The sequence below is a fragment of the Eriocheir sinensis genome, chromosome 46 (genome assembly GCF_024679095.1).
Source record: "Eriocheir sinensis breed Jianghai 21 chromosome 46, ASM2467909v1, whole genome shotgun sequence".
Lineage (NCBI taxonomy): Eukaryota > Metazoa > Arthropoda > Malacostraca > Decapoda > Varunidae > Eriocheir > Eriocheir sinensis.
The window spans coordinates 8,577,246-8,597,542 of NC_066554.1; the positions used below are offsets into that span (position 1 = coordinate 8,577,246).

Consider the following 20,297-nt stretch of genomic DNA (forward strand, 5'->3'; position numbering starts at 1 on the left):
CTAAAAGAGGATCGAGGATTAAATTAATTTCGGGAGGCAGCATGAGCCATACAAGATGGCGCCACTATAAACACTTGCCTACGCCATAACGGGCTGAAGCCAACCACCAGGCCCCACAAAATGTAGAAAAAAAATAAACTGTCCGGCCCGATGATACTTTAAAGTATCATCAGACTATACTGATGCAGTTCTTCTACAACGTTGGTTTTCACGCTTTTGTGATCCCGTACAAAGTGTGCAATCACAGCCCCCACAAGGACATTCTGCCGTACAGGTACATATTGCAATTTCCCTATTTTTTTCGAATCAGTCGCTTCTCTAGACCTGAATTTCAGTATCAGTTAGGTAACACGACACGAATAATAGAAAGGAGCATGAACAATAACGAAGAGGGAAGGAAATTATATCGGAGAGGACTTGTTTCCAGGTTGGCGCCAGTAGTCTAAGATCCTTGTCCAGCTTAGCGTTACTATCTTTGAAAAATCTCCCCTATTTGTGGCAGAGCTGAGTTGTGCCTCCTTTCAGTCCAGTTGTTGGCAATTCCTATTGGTTTGTATTGAATTTATGGTAGTCATCTCGTACGAAATTAATACTGACATTTTGTTGTATTTTGCCATCTGAAAGCTGCACAATAATTAATAGCTTACAGAAAATTACAGAAACTTAAGAATATTAAAGTAAAAGATCTAGGAGCACAGTCTACCACATTGCATTATGGCACTGGGGGGTCAGGTTAAATTAGGTTAGTTTTGACATAAAAAAGAAAGCTATTTGTGATAAAGATTCGTTTTAGTACCATGCCAGTATCACATTATCTATTATATTATTATTATATTATATTATCTATTATTATTAACATAACATTTAAACCTCCAACTGTATTTGTATCAACTGAAGAACTCTTAAATTCATCTCATTCATCCAGGTGAGGTAAGGAAGGGAGGGAGGAAGGGTGAGGTGTGTATTGATTGTAAATGCATTTTTGTTTTTCAGTGTATAAATAACTATATTAACCCCTTCACTACGGCCAGGCCAAAACAGCGCCCCGCGCCATATCCGGGATCGCCGCACACGCCAAATTTCAAATGTCGCTATTGAATATAACAAGTTTTCAGCAATAAGCTCAACATAATCATCATGTATTATATATGATAGCGCCCCGCGCTGTATCCAGGATCGGCACATGCCAAATTTCAAATGTCGCTATTGTATATAGCATGTTTTCAGCCATAAACTCAACATAATCAATATGTATTATATATGAAAACATGCAAAATTAAATGGTGCACATAAAGAAACATAAATTAATTGATAATTTTGAGATGTAAGCATATATATCGAGATAAAATAACTCGCATATTGGCTAAAGCGAGCCAGGATGCAGTATCTGCGTCCTTGGATAGGGTACGGGGCATGCAAGGACGCAGTATACGCATCCTCGTGTTGAAGGGGTTAAAATATAATATGGCTGACAGAAATTAATCAACATCTATTTCTACTTGAAAGTAGGTATAAGGTCACTGAAAGTCAAGATCAAGACCAAGATTGCCCAATGCCATTCAAGTGTAGCATCCCCATGTGATTAGTGCATGTCATGTTCCCTTAGCAGCTCAGCGAAAGTTACCGCCCGAAGGTCTGGGTCCCGAGCAAAATCGTTCCCGTGAAATACGGTACCGGTTTAACTGTAGGGTTGATGGGGAGTCATGAGCCCCCATTAGAAGATGATGTTAGGTTTGGTTGGATTTGTTAAGTTCAAGACCTGCGTCCAACACCTCCACACGACAAGGATTCAGGACGTTTCTTAGCCAGTAGGAGATGTGGTAATTATTGGGCTCTCTCTCTCTCTCTCTCTCTCTCTCTCTCTCTCTCTCTCTCTCTCTCTCTCTCTCTCTCTCTCTCTCTCTCTCTCTCTCTCTCTCTCTCTCTCTCTCTCTCTCTCTCTCTCTCTCTCTCTCTCTCTCTCTCTCTCTCTCTCTCTCTCTCTCTCTCTCTCTCTCTCTCTCTCTCTCTCTCTCTCTCTCTATCTCTCTCTCTCTCTCTCTCTCTCTCTCTCTCCGTCTCTCTCTCTCTCTCTCTCTCTCTCTCTCTCTCTCTCTCTCTCTCTCTCTCTCTCTCTCTCTCTCTCTCTCTCTCTCTCTCTCTCTCTCTCTCTCTCTCTCTCTCTCTCTCTCTCATAATTTATATTTTGTTACATCCTGTGTCAAGACGTGAAGTGAATTCATGGAAGCACTTGACACGTGACTAATTGGGTCAGTGAGAGTGTTGCCACTTGTAAGGGGTTTTAACATGTCTATTTTATTAAGAAACTAAAAAAAATTATAATTATATTCTTCCTTCAAACTGTCTTATAATTATTACATTCCTTGCCCATCTTAGAACTGCAGTGAAAGTTGATGAAAGCCATATAATTTTCTTAGCACCACTGTAAAATATTAATGCCATGTTTCTTTATTATCGTATAAATACCTTATGCCTAAGTTTACTTTTCTTTGATATATCATAATATTTACTTTAAAATTATATGGGTATGTGTTTTATCTTATTTGTGATGCATTTTACCTATATCATTGAAGTTATGCATCACAGGTGTGGGAGATATGGCAATGCTGGACACAGGTGTTGCCCTGTCTTGACCCCACTACAGCCCTCATTTAGAAATGGTGCTACTCTATTTTGGATTCACTCATTCATGGATTTTCCCCCCGATTCCACAAAGCTGCCTGCAAAGGAATTTTTGTGGCTCCACTCAAAACATTCATGGTCCACCCACAGATGGTTTGACCATTCCTAAGTTAAAGATTATATATATATATATATATATATATATATATATATATATATATATATATATATATATATATATATATATATATATATATATATATATATATATATATATATATATATATATATATATATATTATAAACCAGCATAAAATATCATAAATAGCATCATTCATCAGCTATACATACTATAAACTGTACTGCATTTACATAAACTTTTTACAAAAACATAGTCATTAAAACCTCACTACTGTTGGGTACTCACCACAAAATCTCTGCTTTTTTTTTTTTTTTTTTCAACTTCAGCTTTAGGTGCTTAAGCATATCAGGCCATGCAAATTCTTTACTAATGAATGAAGTTTTCTATAAAATTCCAGTAATATTATGAAACAGGTAATAAAATCTGGATCATAACTACAAGCAAGATGATACCTCTATAAAACACTCACCTGTGCCATAATGGGCTAGGCCCGACCAGCAGGCCCTACCAAGAAACCCTATCAGCACCATGGCTGAACATAAAAAAAAAAGAAAGAATAAAAAGCAACTCTTCAGCTGATAACCATAAAATGCACCTATAACATTGGTAAGCCATACACTACCATAATTTGCCTGATAATCCAACCGACATCAATGTTCATCAGATTTTCTCAATTTTTCTCCTATGAGAGGACCTTCCTTGCCTGCCTGAAACGGTTGTGGGGGCTTGGTGAAAACAAAACAGCTGTAGCTCTACCTGCTACTGTTTTATGAACTGCATGAGTAGCAAACTCCCCAGGGGCCCCACTCCACATCACAGCTTACATTACGCTTTCACCCAAGGTGCAGTTCTTCCCCTCCAATTAAATTTCATATCTAACCTGACCATTATGCAACTTTTATGATAGATTCATGTATCATTTTTCTCACTTAACTGTAAGTTATGCATATGTTGTGATCGTTTTGTGCATTTTACTCTTAATGGGAATAATTTCTCCAACTTAACTGCACCATAAGAGGATATGATGATAGGTTTGCAGATCGGAGTTTCCATTGGAATAATGTTATGTTGCAGATAATATAGACGCGGCTAACTGAGCTTTTCTTATGCTATAAATCACATGAAAAAGGCTTAAAAAAACTCTGTCTCTCATAGCATTCACCACAAACATAGTAGTAATGAGTTATGATAAGGAATAACATGTATTGAAACTTTTAAGCAGAAATATTAAAGCACCATCAACTTTTCTATGAACAGACGAAGCAAGTGAGGCAAGATGGGGAAGGCTGAGAAGGGAACTCCAAAGGACCTGGCCAATCGCATGAAGGCCAAGGGGCTCCAGAAGCTGCGTTGGTACTGCCAGATGTGTCAAAAGCAGTGCCGTGATGAAAATGGCTTCAAGTGCCACACCATGTCAGAAAGCCACCAGCGACAGTTGCTTCTCTTTGCTGACAACCCTGACCGCTTCCTGGACAGCTTCTCAGAGGAGTTTTTAGAAGGTTACGTGAGTCTTCTGAAGCGCAGGTTTGGCACAAAACGAGTGCATGCCAACAACGTGTATCAAGAGTACATCCAAGACCGTGACCACGTGCACATGAATGCCACACAGTGGGAGACACTGACTGACTTTGTGAAGTGGCTTGGGCGCGAGGGTCATTGTGTTGTTGATGAAACTGAGAAGGGATGGTATGTGGCGTACGTTGATCGTGACCCAGAGACTCTGAAGCGCCAAGCAGCAGCGCAGAGACGGCTAAAGGCTGAGCGTGGACAGGAGGAGAGGATGCAAGATTTCATTCAGCGACAGATTGAGTTGGGGCGTGCCAGGGACCCTGGGGAAAAAACAGAAGATGGTGCTTCACCTAGTGCAGCCCTTCAGCGTGAGGAGGGAGCCACTATCAGCCTGACCCTTAAGCCTGGTGTTGCTCGGCCCCGATCATCAGGCCTGGAAAGTGCCAATGCCCTCAAGATGACCACAGGAAGGCAAATTGAGAAGACCAAAAAGGAAATGAAAAAACGAACAGCATTGGATGAAATCATGGAAGAAGAGATGAAAGGGAAAAAACTCCAAAAACAGAGTGTAGTGCCTGGCCAGGGAGGACCGCATGGTGCCAGCCAGGTGACTGATGCCTCCTGGCTGGCAGAGGGCATCGTGGTGAAGGTAGTGACAAAGGACCTTGGCTCAAAATACTACAAGCAGAAGGGTGTGGTAAAGGATGTGGTTGGTGGCTACAGTGCCATCATCAAGCTTCTGGACACCAACACTAAGCTAAAACTGGACCAGACACACCTGGAGACAGTCATCCCCTCAGTGGGCCGGGCGGTGTTGGTGGTGGCAGGCACTCGGCGAGGCTCCCGGGCCACCCTACACAGCATTCAGGAGAAGAACTTCAGTGCAACACTAGACTTTGAGGGTCACTTGGTGCCTGGCATTCCCTATGAGCAATTCAGCAAACTGGCACCATCATAATGACCAATGGAAGGAGGTGCCAAACTTTGGACTTTGGGAGTTGTCCACTGGTGAGATTCACAGAGTGAGAGAGGTATAAGAAAGAAATTATAATTAAAAAGGAAGCATCATGCTGTGTTGCAGAATGCTAAACATGCAACAAAAAACGAGTAATACTGAAGTAGAGAAAAAAGTAAACAAAAATAAACAAACAGTATCATATGATTGATCATGGGTGACTGACATCATGAGAGAGAGAGAGAGAGAGAGAGAGAGAGAGAGAGAGAGAGAGAAGCAATGCACTGTGGCAACCTTTGAAGATATTTTATGAAAAATAAAACAAATACCACAAAATGAAGAGGTAGATAATCATCCCTGACTTATGACTGAATAGAGCAGATCACTGTTTTTCCTTTATGTACAGGCCACAGATAGGGTAAAATAGTTTATTTAGCATTTAAGGAAGCAGTTTTGATGTTATGTAGTATGGATCATTTAATGTTAATTTTCCTTTAAAGGAATAAATGTGAAAATTTTCCCATAAGTCTGGTATTTCTTTTCTTTTATTTAGATATCAACATTGTCTGCCATGAGCATGTCTATTTATCTTATCACTATAGAGTTTTTGCATTTATCTTTATTTTACCACTCCAGTACAAATATTGGAGTCGAGTAATACTGCTAATAAGAATCTCTCTCTCTCTCTCTCTCTCTCTCTCTCTCTCTCTCTGAACACGTTAAATTATTATTTTCTTCAGTATTCAATACCAGCTTGATTGATTTTACCAACATCACTAGTAATGACAATTTATTACTTAAAGCCCCAGTAATACCTAACAGAACTTTGAAATTACTGTTGTCCTTTCACTTAAGCTGGATTCCTAGCTCCTGGCCTTGGAGGAAGAATACAAGGAGAGGATTTGACGTCAGAAGTGAAGCAGTCTTGGCCTTGGCTTTGCTCCGCCCCCTCCCTCAATTCCACCCATAACATTGGCGGGCTGGCCGGACGCGCGACACCCACACACCTCAACATTTTGCCTTCATGCCGGCTTGCTCTGCCTTTGGTTGCGCCCACAGAGGCGGGGATGGCAGCATAACGTTTCATCGGTAAGACAAAATTATATTTGTGGTGAAGAAGGCGAGAAAACTGAGCTTGAAAAAGAGCGACGCAAAAGAATGCGAATGATTCCTTGGTGGAAATTTCTTTTACACACAAACAGGTCAAATTACTGGAATGTAGAGGTCTTTGGGTACTTTCAGAAGTACAATGAACACAGTTATTTTGCAAAACCTGTAAAATAAGAGTGTAAACCTAGGCAAGTTACCGAGTCGATTCAACCCACGGGCACTCATTTGCCTGACAACGTTAATTCTCATTCTCTCATTCTCATTCTCTTATTATCATTCTCATTACCTCTTTTATTCTCAGTCTCATTTTCAATCTCATTCTCATTCTCATTCTCTCATTCTTATTCTTATTCCATCTCTCTCTCTCTCTCTCAGCCTCATGTTTGCCGATTTCCGACCCCAAAACTGTCTCCTCCATCCCAATAACAGGCTTCATATATAATAATCGTTAAAATGGCTAATTATTGGTGTTCTTGGCAATAGTTGTGGGTCAGAAAGCGGTAAATACGATGCTCTGAGTACGATAATCTGGCACCGGTGCACCACATGCCGAACTCGTATGAAGCCAAGACCAGGACCAAGCCACCTGTGACATCAAGATCAAGACCAAGATCAAGTAAGCATGACTCTCAACTGCTGCTATTTTTCATATTTTACTTTACTCCTTACATCTTCCGGGTAATATACAGATCACCTGGGCGCTCCTAGGCTAATATGGAAATAAGGACAGCCGTCTTGCATGAGGTTAATACTGACATTAGTTGTTAAATTTGATTTCGGTCAGTGCTTGATGTGGTGTATAGTAACATAATTTCTCGAAAACTAAAACTTAAAAAAAAAATATTGATGTATAAAGTTTACGACCGGAGTCTAGCACTGTAGCTCACCGTTTTTTGTGAGTGCAGAAGTCAGGTTAGGTTATTAGGTAAGATATAGTTTTGTTAGATTAGTTAATTGCTTATGAGGTCAGGGAAATTGTTTGGTATTTCCGTGATACTATTTTCGGTAAAACTACAGAACAACTACTCCAGCCCCCTACCCCCCAACACAAGCCTGGGGACCTGTGGGGAGGAGCAGTGGAGTGTGGAGGGGTGGCTGACAGCAGTGTGGTGGAGTGTGGAGTGTGGCGGTGCTTCAGCAGAGCTGGTAAATTCTCTCTTGAAGAGAGTAGAGGTGCTGGAGAGGACTGTGGAGACCATGATGGAGGTTCTCAGTCAGGCGATGTACATAGTACACCGTCTGAGGATGGGGGCTGGAAGGGCTGGACAGGGACACAAGACCCCTGAGAGAATAAATCTTGACCACCCAATAAAAATTAGATACATGTAGGTAAACAACTACGTAAACACACACCTTATCTACCTGTAGGTTAAAGGGAGGCCCAAACAACTCCTGGCTTGTATTTAACATTGCTGTTCTTCACACCTTTTCCCTATACAGGCAGCCTAACATGGCATGTCCGGTAACAAGGGGCAGCAGCAGTCCAGCACTGAGCTTCAGGATTATAGCTGAGTGCAACAAAAGCAGGGCACGCACCAGCCTGATGAAGCTACCACACTATACTGTGGAGACACCGGCCTTCATGCCTGTTGGGACGCAGGTGGGACAGACAATTTTGACCTTAAACAGAGACAAGCACCTCAGATCTTTTGTTTCAGTGAATAGGATTGAAAGGCTACTCCTATCATAATGCCTTAGTTTTATGATTCCTTTATTTAGTGCATCCACAAAATCTCTCCTTTTTCTTCACTTGATTTCTTCTGCCATCACCTTTGACTCCTGATAAATTCATGGCAGAGAGTTGTTTAATGGAGACCCCTTGCTGTCTCCACTCTTAATTATCCTCTGCAGTAAAAAGGGTTACCAATAATGATGAAGATAATATTAATGATAACAGTAATAATAAAAGTCATAATAATGCTTGTGTTGTCTGCCCAGGGTACAATGAAGGGTCTCCTGCCACAGCAAGTGAAGGATGCCGGTGCCAGCCTCATCCTGGGCAACACTTACCACCTGGGCACACGGCCAGTAAGTCATGCCACCACACTCCCTACCCTTCTCCTTCACTCCTGGCATCTGTCTGTGTGTGTATTTGTCTAAGGGCCGCTTTCACAGTTGTTTTGTTTGTTTTGATTGTTAACAATGGCTGTTACCGCAGCTATATTATTTCCACGTAAAACTGGGCGATGGGGTAGTGGCGGCTGTGGGGTTAGCCCAGCCCGGCACCTTGCCACACACTCTCGACACCTCTCGCTTCCTCTGCAGCTGCCACTACCCCATAGGCCAGTTTCACATGGAAAACTATAGCGTTGATCGCTGCCATTGATAACAATCAAAACAAACTAAGTGACTGTGAAAGCGGCCCTATGTCTTTGTATTGGTTGGTAGCTTTGTATGTATCTTATTTATCTGGCTGTTTCAGTGTGCATGTCTTTTTATCTATTATTTATATTTTTAGAGTATAAATCAAGCTTGTATATATTGTCCCATATTTTATATTTTCTCAAACTTATGTATTGTAGCGTGATTAAGATCTGGGGAAAAAATCAGTCGCTGGGTACTTGTTCAAGTCAGATACCACATTGAGGTTTGCAAAAGAACACTAATGTTAGGTTGTTTAGGTTGTGATTGAGATTCCATGTTCGTAATAGTATGTACTGTGAAGAGAACAAGCTGCAACCGTGATGACAGCAGCTCCACCATGGTACCCAGACTGCTGGTAGCATCTACCTTCAGTGTACCACAAGACTGCACATTGGTGCTGAGGAATACATGTGATTTTTGCATAGTCTAACAAATGATTATGAGTAAAGTATTATGACTGCAATAGGTTTCAGGGTTGAAATAATCATGATGAAATTAAAATATGTATTGCTTGGCTTAGAAATTCTCAGCCATGCCTCGAGAAGTGGCTGGTAAGTTTTCTGGGTGCGTTCAAGTGATCTGCTATTGCCTCACTGCCTCCCCGTGCTTCCTTTCCCTGACCAGCAGTATCCCGTAAGAGACAAGGATGTGACTGTCCTGTCTCCTCATCCTCAGCCTCTGCTGGAAATATTTTGACAACACCATTGCTTCTGACATGGACAGTTTGAACCCTGCCTTTAGTGACCATCAAGACACCACTGATAAGCTTCATCAGTGGACCCTAACCAGTGATGTCACTTACAACATTGCCAAAACTGTGGCGATGCGCATCAACTTGGGGGCACACCACATCACCCTCAATCCTAACACCCTACCACTGGTAAAGACTAACAAGCTCCTTGGCATCACAATTGACGATGAGCTCACCTGGAAGGCTCACATCACCACAGTTATGAGAGCTGCCATGTTAACTTAACATATTTATAAGGTCTTCATCCTCCCCAAGGTCATGAATGCTTCACCTGCCAGGTCACCATATCTCATAGCTATTCAAAGAGAACAGCAGGAGAGTCCAAAAGAAGGTCTGCAGGACCATTCACCTCCTGTACATCCTATAGGAAGGCACCTGACATGCCAGACCTCCCCAAAGTCTGTGAGCCTATCTCATATCACTTTAGAGTTTGAGCTAAGGCTTTTCACATATTCCTGCCGGTGCAATCTCCTACCACCTCCAGCCCCTCCCTCTCCCACTCCCCCCACGAAAAGGGCAGTGAGGCATGTAAATCTTCTCGGCCTCATCAGAGCAAGAATGCACAGATCCAAGAAGTCCTATACCTTCATAATGAATTCCATCAACATGTCCTTTCCCCACACTTAACTTGGTATTTTTTAACTTTGCAATTCAAGTTCTCCCATGACCATTTGCTACTCATAGCCTGTGCTGTGTATTTACATATGAGGTATTCATTTGACTGTTTCTTACCTTGTGAATGTTTATTTTTTTGTACATTTTCAGCTGCATGGCTGCCTTTCCTTTAATAAATTGATTATTTTTATTATTATTATTATTATTATTATTATTATTATTATTATTATTATTATTATTATTATTATTATTATTATTATTATTGTTATTATTATTATCATTATTGTTGGGTAAAGAAGGAGTAAGGAAACACATGTATTGAGGTGAATTATTCCGCACTAGTTTCAGGGAACCCTAAAGAAGCAGTAAGTGAAAATAGGCAGGAAGAAACTCACTTCAATACACCCATGTTTCCTTCCTCCTCCCAACCTGTCGAAAGTGTTCTTTGCATTATTATTATTATTATTATTATTATTATTATTATTATCATTATCATAATTATTATTATTACACGTACAGGGTAAAGAGAATATGGAGAAGCTTGGTGGCCTGCACAAGTTTATGGGTTGGAACCGTGCACTGCTCACAGATTCTGGCGGCTTCCAGATGGTGTCCCTCCTGGAGCTAGCTGAGATCACTGAGGACGGAGTCAAGTTCCGCTCACCCTATGATGGTGCGTGTTTACTCTCTTCAAAGGTTGATTTAGAAGGTGTGTCTGAATCTGAGTTTCCAGAATTTGCAGTGTTGTGTGGTAGTGTGACCTGTGACGGTCCAGTCATTTAACCCTTAAACCGCTGCAATCGCTTATATAATCAAGCCTCTCCGATCCCATGACGCTGTGATCGCTTATATAATCATGAATTTTCGCACCGTATGTTTTGAATTTTCGTGGCGCGCTTCCTTTCAAATGTGTTCTCGTGATTGCTGGCAACTTATAACCATGAAGGGGTTAACCCCTTCACTACGGCTGGGGTAAAACAACGCTCCGCCCCGTATCCGGGATGGCCGCGCACGCCAAATTTCAAATTCACATTTGATGGTGGTGCTAAACGCTCGCTGCGAGCTCCAGTCGCACTCAATTTTCCTGCGTATGAGAGTGTTCCAACAATATTTCTCACCCCACAGGATTGCCAATTCAGTGGGTTTTCCATTAAATTTGGTGGAAAATCATATCAGCCTAGCGTGGGAAATTTACGGGCGAGTAACTGGTGGATGTTGTTTTCAAATACAGCGGTATTTTTTATCACCTGACTGATTTTTTGACCAAATAGTTGTAAATTTTGCAGTTGGCAATAGTACCTTGCCAGCACCCCATGAAGAGATCTACTCAGTTGCCTCAATGTGGCTGACTGTTGCGCATGCACTGACGTAAGTGTTAACAGGCAACACCCCCTGAACGTGCCTGTACATTTGCAGGAGAGGCATACATAACTGAATCCTATCGATCTGGGCCTCCTCTTTAGAATGGTGTTTTTGATTTTTAGCTGTGATGAATAGTTTTTGAGATACAGAGGTTAAAAGGGACCCCCCCCTCCCCCTGTTTGGCTGCCTTAGTGCACCTGGGGGGATAGTCACCTCCCTCGCCATGCACAATGAAAGGGTTAACCTCCCCTGCCCCCACCCCACAAAAAAATATTTTCATGCATGTTTGAATCCCCAGCTTTGCATAGTTTAGAAAATAGATTTATATTAAAAAAAAAATTCTCTATCCATTTTAAGTTGATGATAATAGTATTTGTTGTTGTGATCCTTGCCTAGGCTCTGAGTGCCTGCTGACCCCAGAGGAGAGCATAGCCATTCAGAACGCCATCGGTGGAGACATCATGATGCAGCTTGATGATGTTGTCAACGTGATCGAGACTGACTACCAACGCTTTGAGCTTGCCACACACAGGTGCCTCTTTGCTGTCACTTGTCTGCCTGGACTGAATTCCTTGTGGTTTTTCATCGTGTAAAAAAGATATCCCTATTATTATTTTTTATCTTTATTATTCTGATTATTACTATTATTATTATTATTATTATTATTATTATTATTATTATTATTATTATTATTATTATTATTACAGTAAAACTTCTGTAAGTCAACACAATTGAGTTGAAGGCATTACTGACAACTGAATTTATGACTTATTGGAGTCGCTTCTCATCCCCCCCAAAATAAAAGTTTGCCTACAGAAGGCACTTTTTGTAAGATACAGAGCTGTTAAGGTGGCTCATGATCACTTCTTTACATAACTGACCTTGGGCAGTGGTGAGCAGAGCAGTTAAATGTATCCTACTAATGCAAATTACCTACTTACTTGTGTTTTTTTTTTTTCTGTAAAAACTAAGTAATGAGTATATCAAACAGGTAATGGACATAAGTGCAAGCAGTTGGTCTGCAGTTAAATGTAAAGAAGGGATGTGGAGTGTGCCCGCAGTGACCACTTAACCACAGGATGTTATGTCCAGGTCAGAGTGTAATATTTCCCAGAATGTAATTGGATTTTTAAAGAATTCATGACTATACATATATACTTTTTAAATATTACCCAGAACAAATTGAAGCAGGGAGATGGCTTCAGGTCATCTCTTGTCATTCATGTCAGCCTTGTCAGGTCATGTGCACAATGCACACTCCCTGGAATGCTTGACGTCTTGCCTTCCAGAGTGAACGCTGAAAAATTGATATGTCTGAAAGAGAACTTTGGATCTGCAGTAGATGGCACATTGTCAACTAAAGATTATTTTTTCTGACTTCATACATGTCACATTGACATGCCACCATGCTGAGTTTGGATTTTAAATAGTTGGGACATTGCTGACTGAGTAATTTTTCCTACACATGTCCAGTAGTTGCTTGGAATTAATTAAAAAGTCAGTTGATTTGATCAGCATTTTTTACAGTTCCAATTTATCTGTGATTCCGACTTACAGAATGCTGACTTCGGGGTTTTACTGTATTATTATTATTATTATTATTATTATTATTATTATTATTATTATTATTATTATTATTAATATTATTATTATTATCATTATTATTATTATTATTATTATTATTATTATTATTATTATTATTATTATTATTATTATTATTATTATTATTATTATTATTATTATTATTATTATTATTATAATTATTATTATTATTATTATTATTATTATTATTATCATTATTATTATTATTATTATTATAATTATTATTATTATTATTATTATTATTATTATTATTATTATTATTATTATTATTATTATTATTATTATCATTATTATTATTATTTTATGTATTGCTGATAACAGCATGAACTGGATTAAAAATGTGTTTATGAGTCACGAGTAATCTTGTCTCGCAGAACCACACGCTGGCTGGACCGATGCATGGCTGCTAACAAAAACCCTTCCAGTCAGAACTTGTTCCCTATTGTGCAGGGTGGACTCTTCCCAGACCTGCGGCAGATCTCGCTCCAGCAGCTCATAGCCAGGGATGCTCCAGGCTATGCCATTGGGGGCCTCAGGTTGGTGACTGTGTGGTTTGTAGGATGTAGGCAATGAGACACCTGCTGCATTGTGTGTTAGTCACTCCCAGTGAGATATATACAGGGGGTTGGGGGTTCTACAAACTTGTCAAAGACCCTTCCATGTCCTCACTATGCCTCTTCTTTGTCTTAGTTAACAACAGAGAGTAGTTCAACATGGACAGGACAAATCTTCCTACCTTCCACACTAAAACACATGCATTTAACACACACTATTTCCTCAAAATTTGATTCAAAATTATGGTGAAGAATAAAACAACAGCCTCGGCATCCCCATCTGAGGAGGGGACTAGAAATATCCCAAGATCAGACCCCACTTCTGGTGATTATACCCATAGAGGTGTCTTGATATCTCTTCCATATCTCTATATTAACCCCTTAATGACGATGATGCCGCTGGCGTCATATAGTTCTATCAGATGTGGGCAACGAGCATGACGCCAGTGTCGGAGAGTGAGAAGCTTTCTGGAATATGAAGGGCACCCGTAACTAGGTCTCTGTCAATGCTAAGTGACTAACTGGCACCTCTTTTGCTTCCGTGACATCCCCTACCACCATTCCATGCAAAAAACTAGTCTACAGTTCCTGCCTACGCATCATGGCGTCTGTAGAGCGATTCTGTTCCCTCAGCCATCTTTTTTTGTCGGTGTTCCTTTAGATTCTGCTCATAGTGTGCGTGCTAAGCATAGTCTTGACACCTCCACTGATATACGTGATGTTCTAGAATCTAGATGAACCAATATCTAGTTCAGAGGAGTGGGAAGCAGAAGTTAGAATTTTTTTGGAATCACAGAATTCCAGCTAAACAATCTGTCCAAATAATAATCTGTTTTAAACTATCCTCTCTATTAGGCTCCTTAGATTACGACCTCATTTCTATATTCTGTTCTATCGCTCCTGTGCAGCCTCTGTATCCAACAAGGAATTGGTGCTCTTGGCATTATGCTTCAGCTTGGTGGGAAGACCCGAGGATATACTCTTCCAATGTCCCATTGAATGATTACTGCTCCCAGGCCAGAGACCCCTCTGTGCGTACCCACCACATTACAGAGGTGATTGTCTTTGGTATGGAGGCACACATTCTATGTTCTTTCTTTACTCCCCATGCTGAAAATCCTTGGTTCAGTCACATTTGTTTGTGTGCTATCCATAGAGACAGCTCACATAAGGCAGTTGAGCTTTCCAACTCTCTCCAATCATGGCCATTTTATTCCTGCCCATAGTCAAGCCAGCATCCATTGTTATTGTTTTGGTGTTAATCTTGGGTTGTTGGTCTTGTACGTAAGTTTGTGTGGTAATAAAAAAAATAGTTTTAGTAAAATTGGTAATCCACACAATATATTCCAATAGTAGTATCAGTTTTAATAACTCAGTTCTTCTTCCAAGTCTTAGTCTTGGTCATTGGATATGTGCTAATAGTCAAGACACCACTTGTAAACAAGCCTCAGTTGCATATCCAGGATATGGGTGAAGAATTCATACAATAATACATAAATTAGTCATTACTTCTGTATATTGCACAGTTCTATTGTAGATAACCAGTTGCAGAGCAAGCAAGGGATATTGTAACCCACTGGTTGTTGGTCCCATCTGATAGGTATAGAATAATACATGCTGTATGTTTTATTTTATTATTTAATGTAAATTTTCAATTTTGAATTACAACCAATTTGACTACAACCTACTTGTCAGAACCAAACCATGTTGTAACTTGAGGACTATCTGTAGTAGAAGTACACTCACAGGACTAGCCCAGAATGTCTCTTTGGGTCACTATGTGGATAAGGAGCTGGAAGCACAGACTGTACCATTGTAGGCATCACCTGAGTCAAGGGACTCAGCAAAGCACATATGATGCACATGAATTTTTAGTTTGCACACAGTGTAGGGTTCCTTCTGGATGTAGATGACTAATCCCTCCTCGAGACCTTTGACACCAATCTGCTCAGAGCATTATTGCTATGATCACAACATTGTTACCATTTTTTTTTTTTTGAGTGCCCTAGATATAAGTTCATAGAGTTCATAGATATTGAGGGTGTTTCAAGTTTAAAAGGGTGGAGCCTTTGCTTATGCATTGTCTTTCAATCTTCTTCCATTCCAAGCTTTTGTTGATCCACTTATTTGCATCTGTACCTGTCTATTCCTCACTTGCACATTCACTTACCATGCATTACTGTCCTCTCAGCTTACTTTGCCTACTCTCTTTGCTTCATTAATGTAGTTTGATTTTAATGCTGTTTAACTTATTGTGATGAAAGTTTTAAGTTTTAGAATTTCACACTATTTTTTGTTGTTGTAGTGGAGGAGAGAACAAGGAGAAGTTCTGGCCAGTGGTGCTGCAGTGCACAGAGCAGCTGCCACAAACAAAGCCCCGCTACTGTATGGGTGTGGGTGTGGCGATAGACCTAGTGGTGTGTTGTGCCATGGGGGTGGACATGTTTGACTGTGTCTATCCAACTAGAACTGCTGTAAGTAAGCTGTACACACTTGATGTTCTCTGCAATTTGTTACATTACTACATGTGATGTTTTATATTAGACATCTTTTTCTGTGAGTGGTCTGTGTCAGTTTTACCTTTGTCCTTACCTTTCTCTAAATACTGATACCGATGTACATGTTACTGCAGCGGTTTGGATGTGCCCTGGTGGACCATGGCCAGATAAATCTGAAGAGCCGAGAGTTCTCTGGTGACCTGCGGCCCATTGATGAGTCCTGTGACTGCACCACCTGCCGTACGTACACCAGGGCCTACCTCAACACCATAGTGACCAAGGAGCCTGTAGCCTGCCACCTCCTCTCAGTACATAACATTGCCTATCAGGTGTGTATGGTACTGGAGTCTGTGTTCGTGGATTTAACTTTTTTTTTCATTGGGCCTAAAGTGCTAATAGGCTAGAGTCTGGGGTAATAGGACAGCACACAGTTTGTTTTTGGCCACTTGGAGATGACTGAAAATTTGTTAGCTCGTAGCAGAGGGTGGGTATTGAACCCAGGTCGTCCTGGACACTGCACCCGCACGCTGACCACTCAGCCATTGGTGCCTCTCCCTGTATTCACCTAATTGTAGTTCACAAGGTTTAAGGTAAAGGGGAGTTGTCCTATCACCTTATCTCCTATCTAAAACTCTGAATTTGAGGGAATCTATTTTTTCCTTTGAACCATTTTAATTTTATTGTTTCTGATTAGGGAACAACTTCTATACACATAACCCTTAATTTCCTGGACTAATGGGGGAGAGCAACTGTCCAGAAACCACAAAAGTCTGGGAATCGCTACAGTCTAGAGGTCATGTCCCATTCCTGAAGGTTTACCACACTCGGTCCGGCATTTGCCAATGTTCAGTACCTGTCCTGGGCTTTTACCACACTTTGTTCAGCACTCGAAACACATGTACCAACATAAGTAACTTACAAAACATGGTTCAGTATACACCTGGCCCTCTGTATTTGTGGGTTCACTATTTGTGGATTTGCACATTGGTGGATTTCCCCCCAAATCCACAAAAGCGTCTCCAAATTGATTCTTGTGGCACCACTCCAAACATTCATGATTTGCCTGCAGACAGTTTGGCCATTCCTAAAGAAAGGATGTTTTATACAGTCATAAAGCTGCATAAAATATCATAAATAGCATTGTTCCTCAGCTATACTTACTGTACCGTTATTCACATTAACTTTTCGCACTACAAGTACGTAATCATTGAAATCTCGGTTAACCGTTGGGTCCTCACTACAAAGCCTCCACCATTTTCTTCATCAGTTTCAGGTGTGTAAGTATATCACTACATCCAAATTATTTACTAATGAATGAATGCCTTCTGTACAATTAGGTGACAGAAATATGAAATGGGTATAAACACTGGATCATAACTGCAATCAGCTGTTCAGCTGATTAAAATAAACAAACAGGTCCTATCGGCGGTAAGGGTGGGCAGGCATCGGAACTGGTACTGGTACTTACAGTACTGGCCATACGCCACAGCACCAGTACCAGACTGCTCAGTACAGTAGCGGTGGGTACCACTGATGCAATATTTTAAATTGTTAATACTGCCAGGTCATCATACATGCATATGTGGGCATGTATGATGACTTATCAGTACCCACTGGCACCAATACTGTGCAGTCTGGTACAGTTACTGTGCCATCTAGCTGGCATTAGTAGTACCAGTACCTGTACTGGTCCTGCCCAGCCTTACTGCCAACAGGACTTGTTTGTTTGTTTATCAGCTGGACAGCTGAGTGAGTGAGTGTGTGTGTGTGTGTGTGTGTGTGTGTGTGTGTGTGTTTGCTTGTTTGTTTGTTTCAGGCCACTCTGTAGTCAACAATGATGGAGACTCCCAACCAAGACCAAGTGGTTAAAAGATGGGGAAAAGAAAGGAACGAAGATAGGAAGGGAAGTATAGCAAGCAGCATAGAGAACTGTAAATACATACATACTTGTAGTAAGGAGGTGGATTCAGAATATACCCCAAGTATCTGGAAGTTCCGCTTATCTGACACTTCTGAATCCTTGTGGTTGCCGGTTACTTGGGGTTGTACTGTAATTATCATCATCACCACCATGACCATTACTGTCTCTTTTTTCCAGATGAGACTGATGAAGCAGATCCGTGAGAGCATCAAGGGCAACCGATTTGAAGAGTTTGTGCGAGAATTCATAGAGGCTTACTACAGGGGTGGGGAGTGTCCTAAGTGGGTGACTGATGCCCTTGCCGCTGTCAACATACACCTCACCAACAAAAAATGAGTAATTCTGTGTGTGTGTGTGTGGCTGCATATTGTGGTGGCGGTGATGGTCATGTTGTCTCCACAACGAGTTCACTAATTCACTAAACTTCATATTCTTGTTCAGAGTTGTTGGATTCCTTTGAATTTATTTGCTATTTGTGTATTGGTAATTTAAATTTACTCTTTTTAAGTTTGTCTGTTTTCAACAAAATGTCCACAATGTGTTCAATAAGCTGCTTCTCCTTGAGAAGTACATCCTTGTCTGTTTGTTTACAATTTGCCTTCTCAATGCCCATAATATATATATATATATATATATATATATATATATATATATATATATATATATATATATATATATATATATATATATATATATATATATATATATATATATATATATATACACAGTACACACTTTATTTTTTCTTTCACTTGTAAATTATAATTATTATGTGATTAAAAGTTTCAGTCAATCTCTCTTTGTTCATGTGTCAGTCTGTGCATCCATTTGTTCTATCTATCTACTGATCCATCTAAATATATACGTTGACAGATTGAAGGAGAGTGTGTGTGTGTGTGTGTGTGTGTTATCTCCCCTCCACACTGCATTATGATTAGGATGGAAACATCCCACACAACACTGGCTTCCCTTCTTTCTCCCAAATATAACAGGCTTCAACTTAAATATTTTAGTTATTCACAATTTCCTAAAGTTGACAAATCAAAGAAAACAGCTACAAGCTTGCTTTTTTATGGTAGGCTAATTTTTATCTTATTCATTTATTTATTTTTTAGGTGCTGCCTTTAGTGCTGGTACACTTTCTTTAGGGGGCTGGTAATATGTTATATGTCACTGGATTGAAAAGATTAATGTCAGTGATTATAACAGCAGTGCTTCATGGACATCTTTCTTTTCTGTGTCCATTTCATGCTTCTTCCCAGTTTCGGAAGCAGAAATTTATAGCCTCTGAAAATGACAAGCTAGGTAGTGCTTTCTGTTTATGCACTTTCTTATAAATGTGAGAGGGCAAATTGTTTGAAAAATTAGGAAGTATAATTATATATTACAATATGTTTGGTTACTTTGGTCAGTCAGCATTTATTTTGCCTGTTTTGCACGACCTGCAGAAATCCTGAGGACAAGGGAGGCCTACTGGATGAGGTCTGGGATGAGGAAAGCAAGAGAGAGGAGTTGAGAGAGGAGAGGGTAACTGGACTACAGTCAGGGTTTGACCGCCTCAACCTGGCTGGTTACCGTGAGGCAGTCCTGGGAGAGTTTGATCACTCAGAAGAGCTTGGACGCCAGGAGGGCTTCCGACAAGGGTTTGTTGCTAACCCTGAGGCCAACCCCACCCTTGCCCTGGCATGCATGGAAGGCCAGCTAATAGCACTTTCCCACAGGCCAGGACAGGGGGGGGCACAATCACAGGTGAGTTGCTGCCTTGACTTTGTCCCAATTGACATTCACTTTTATTTTATTTTTTTGATAAATTCATCCCATTGTATTACTTGCAGTCTTGCCATTCATTCTTTGAGTATATTTGTTGTTATTACATGTTGTACACCAGAGAGGAGAGGAACAGCAGCTGCTGAAAGAAGTGAGAGACCTGATGGACTTGTGCTACAACACTCCACCACATCCAGGAGAGGTGGGGACAGCAATCACAGAATCAGATTCACAGCAGGGGTGTGGTGGTAGGTTTGACAGCACAAGACTAAGGCAGCTTCAGAGAGACATAAACAAGCTATACCTTGCTCATGGCTGGACCCTCCCAAGTCTTCCCTGACAAAGGTGTTACACTAGCACTTCCAATTTTTTCTTATCTCTGTAGATAAATATGAGACAAAAATGCACTTATAACCACTTTAGAAAGACAAAAATATATATTTCTACTTTTGTTGGATTTTATAGTGTTTATCTCCAAACATCATTTCATCGATGCCTGCTCCTAGGAGCTCCCACCAGGGGATG

The 20,297-nt window shown here is 40.6% G+C and overlaps 2 protein-coding genes across 11 annotated transcripts; both read left to right on the forward strand.

The window, feature by feature from the left end:
* The first annotated feature begins 122 nt into the window (after positions 1-122).
* Positions 123-5,754, forward strand: LOC126981048 (DNA/RNA-binding protein KIN17-like). Of its 4 annotated transcripts, none has more exons than XM_050831712.1 (3): positions 229-274; positions 3,162-3,606; positions 4,022-5,754. In XM_050831712.1, exon 3 carries the CDS (start codon positions 4,041-4,043, stop codon positions 5,229-5,231), a length of 1,191 nt encoding a protein of 396 aa, XP_050687669.1. In that variant the 5' UTR covers positions 229-274; positions 3,162-3,606; positions 4,022-4,040; the 3' UTR covers positions 5,232-5,754. The 4 variants fall into 4 exon arrangements, with proteins under 4 accessions (XP_050687668.1, XP_050687669.1, XP_050687671.1 ...); XM_050831714.1 differs by having other exon boundaries at positions 3,162-3,370; XM_050831713.1 differs by having other exon boundaries at positions 245-274; positions 3,454-3,606.
* Positions 5,755-6,080: 326 nt separating this feature from the next.
* On the forward strand, positions 6,081-20,229 carry LOC126981047 (queuine tRNA-ribosyltransferase catalytic subunit 1-like). 7 transcript variants are annotated; one of them, XM_050831709.1, is made up of 11 exons: positions 6,081-6,317; positions 7,779-7,938; positions 8,277-8,366; positions 10,675-10,741; positions 11,827-11,962; positions 13,407-13,568; positions 15,892-16,060; positions 16,219-16,413; positions 18,183-18,337; positions 19,445-19,754; positions 19,894-20,229. In XM_050831709.1, exons 1-11 carry the CDS (start codon positions 6,253-6,255, stop codon positions 20,110-20,112), a joined length of 1,728 nt encoding a protein of 575 aa, XP_050687666.1. In that variant the 5' UTR covers positions 6,081-6,252; the 3' UTR covers positions 20,113-20,229. The 7 variants fall into 7 exon arrangements, with proteins under 7 accessions (XP_050687666.1, XP_050687661.1, XP_050687667.1 ...); XM_050831704.1 differs by having other exon boundaries at positions 6,084-6,317; positions 10,588-10,741; XM_050831707.1 differs by lacking the exon at positions 6,081-6,317 and adding an exon at positions 6,808-6,954 and having other exon boundaries at positions 10,588-10,741.
* The last annotated feature ends 68 nt before the right edge of the window (positions 20,230-20,297 follow it).

Coding starts and splice junctions, on each gene's coding strand:
- LOC126981048 (XM_050831711.1), top strand. CDS start 4,041: ATGGGGAAGGCTGAGAAGGGAACTCCAAAGGACCTGGCCAATCGCATG.
- LOC126981047 (XM_050831704.1), top strand. CDS start 6,253: ATGCCGGCTTGCTCTGCCTTTGGTTGCGCCCACAGAGGCGGGGATGGC. Junction 6,318..7,778: donor GGCAGCATAACGTTTCATCG/GTAAGACAAAAT, acceptor TTCCCTATACAG/GCAGCCTAACATGGCATGTC. Junction 11,963..13,406: donor TTTGAGCTTGCCACACACAG/GTGCCTCTTTGC, acceptor CTTGTCTCGCAG/AACCACACGCTGGCTGGACC.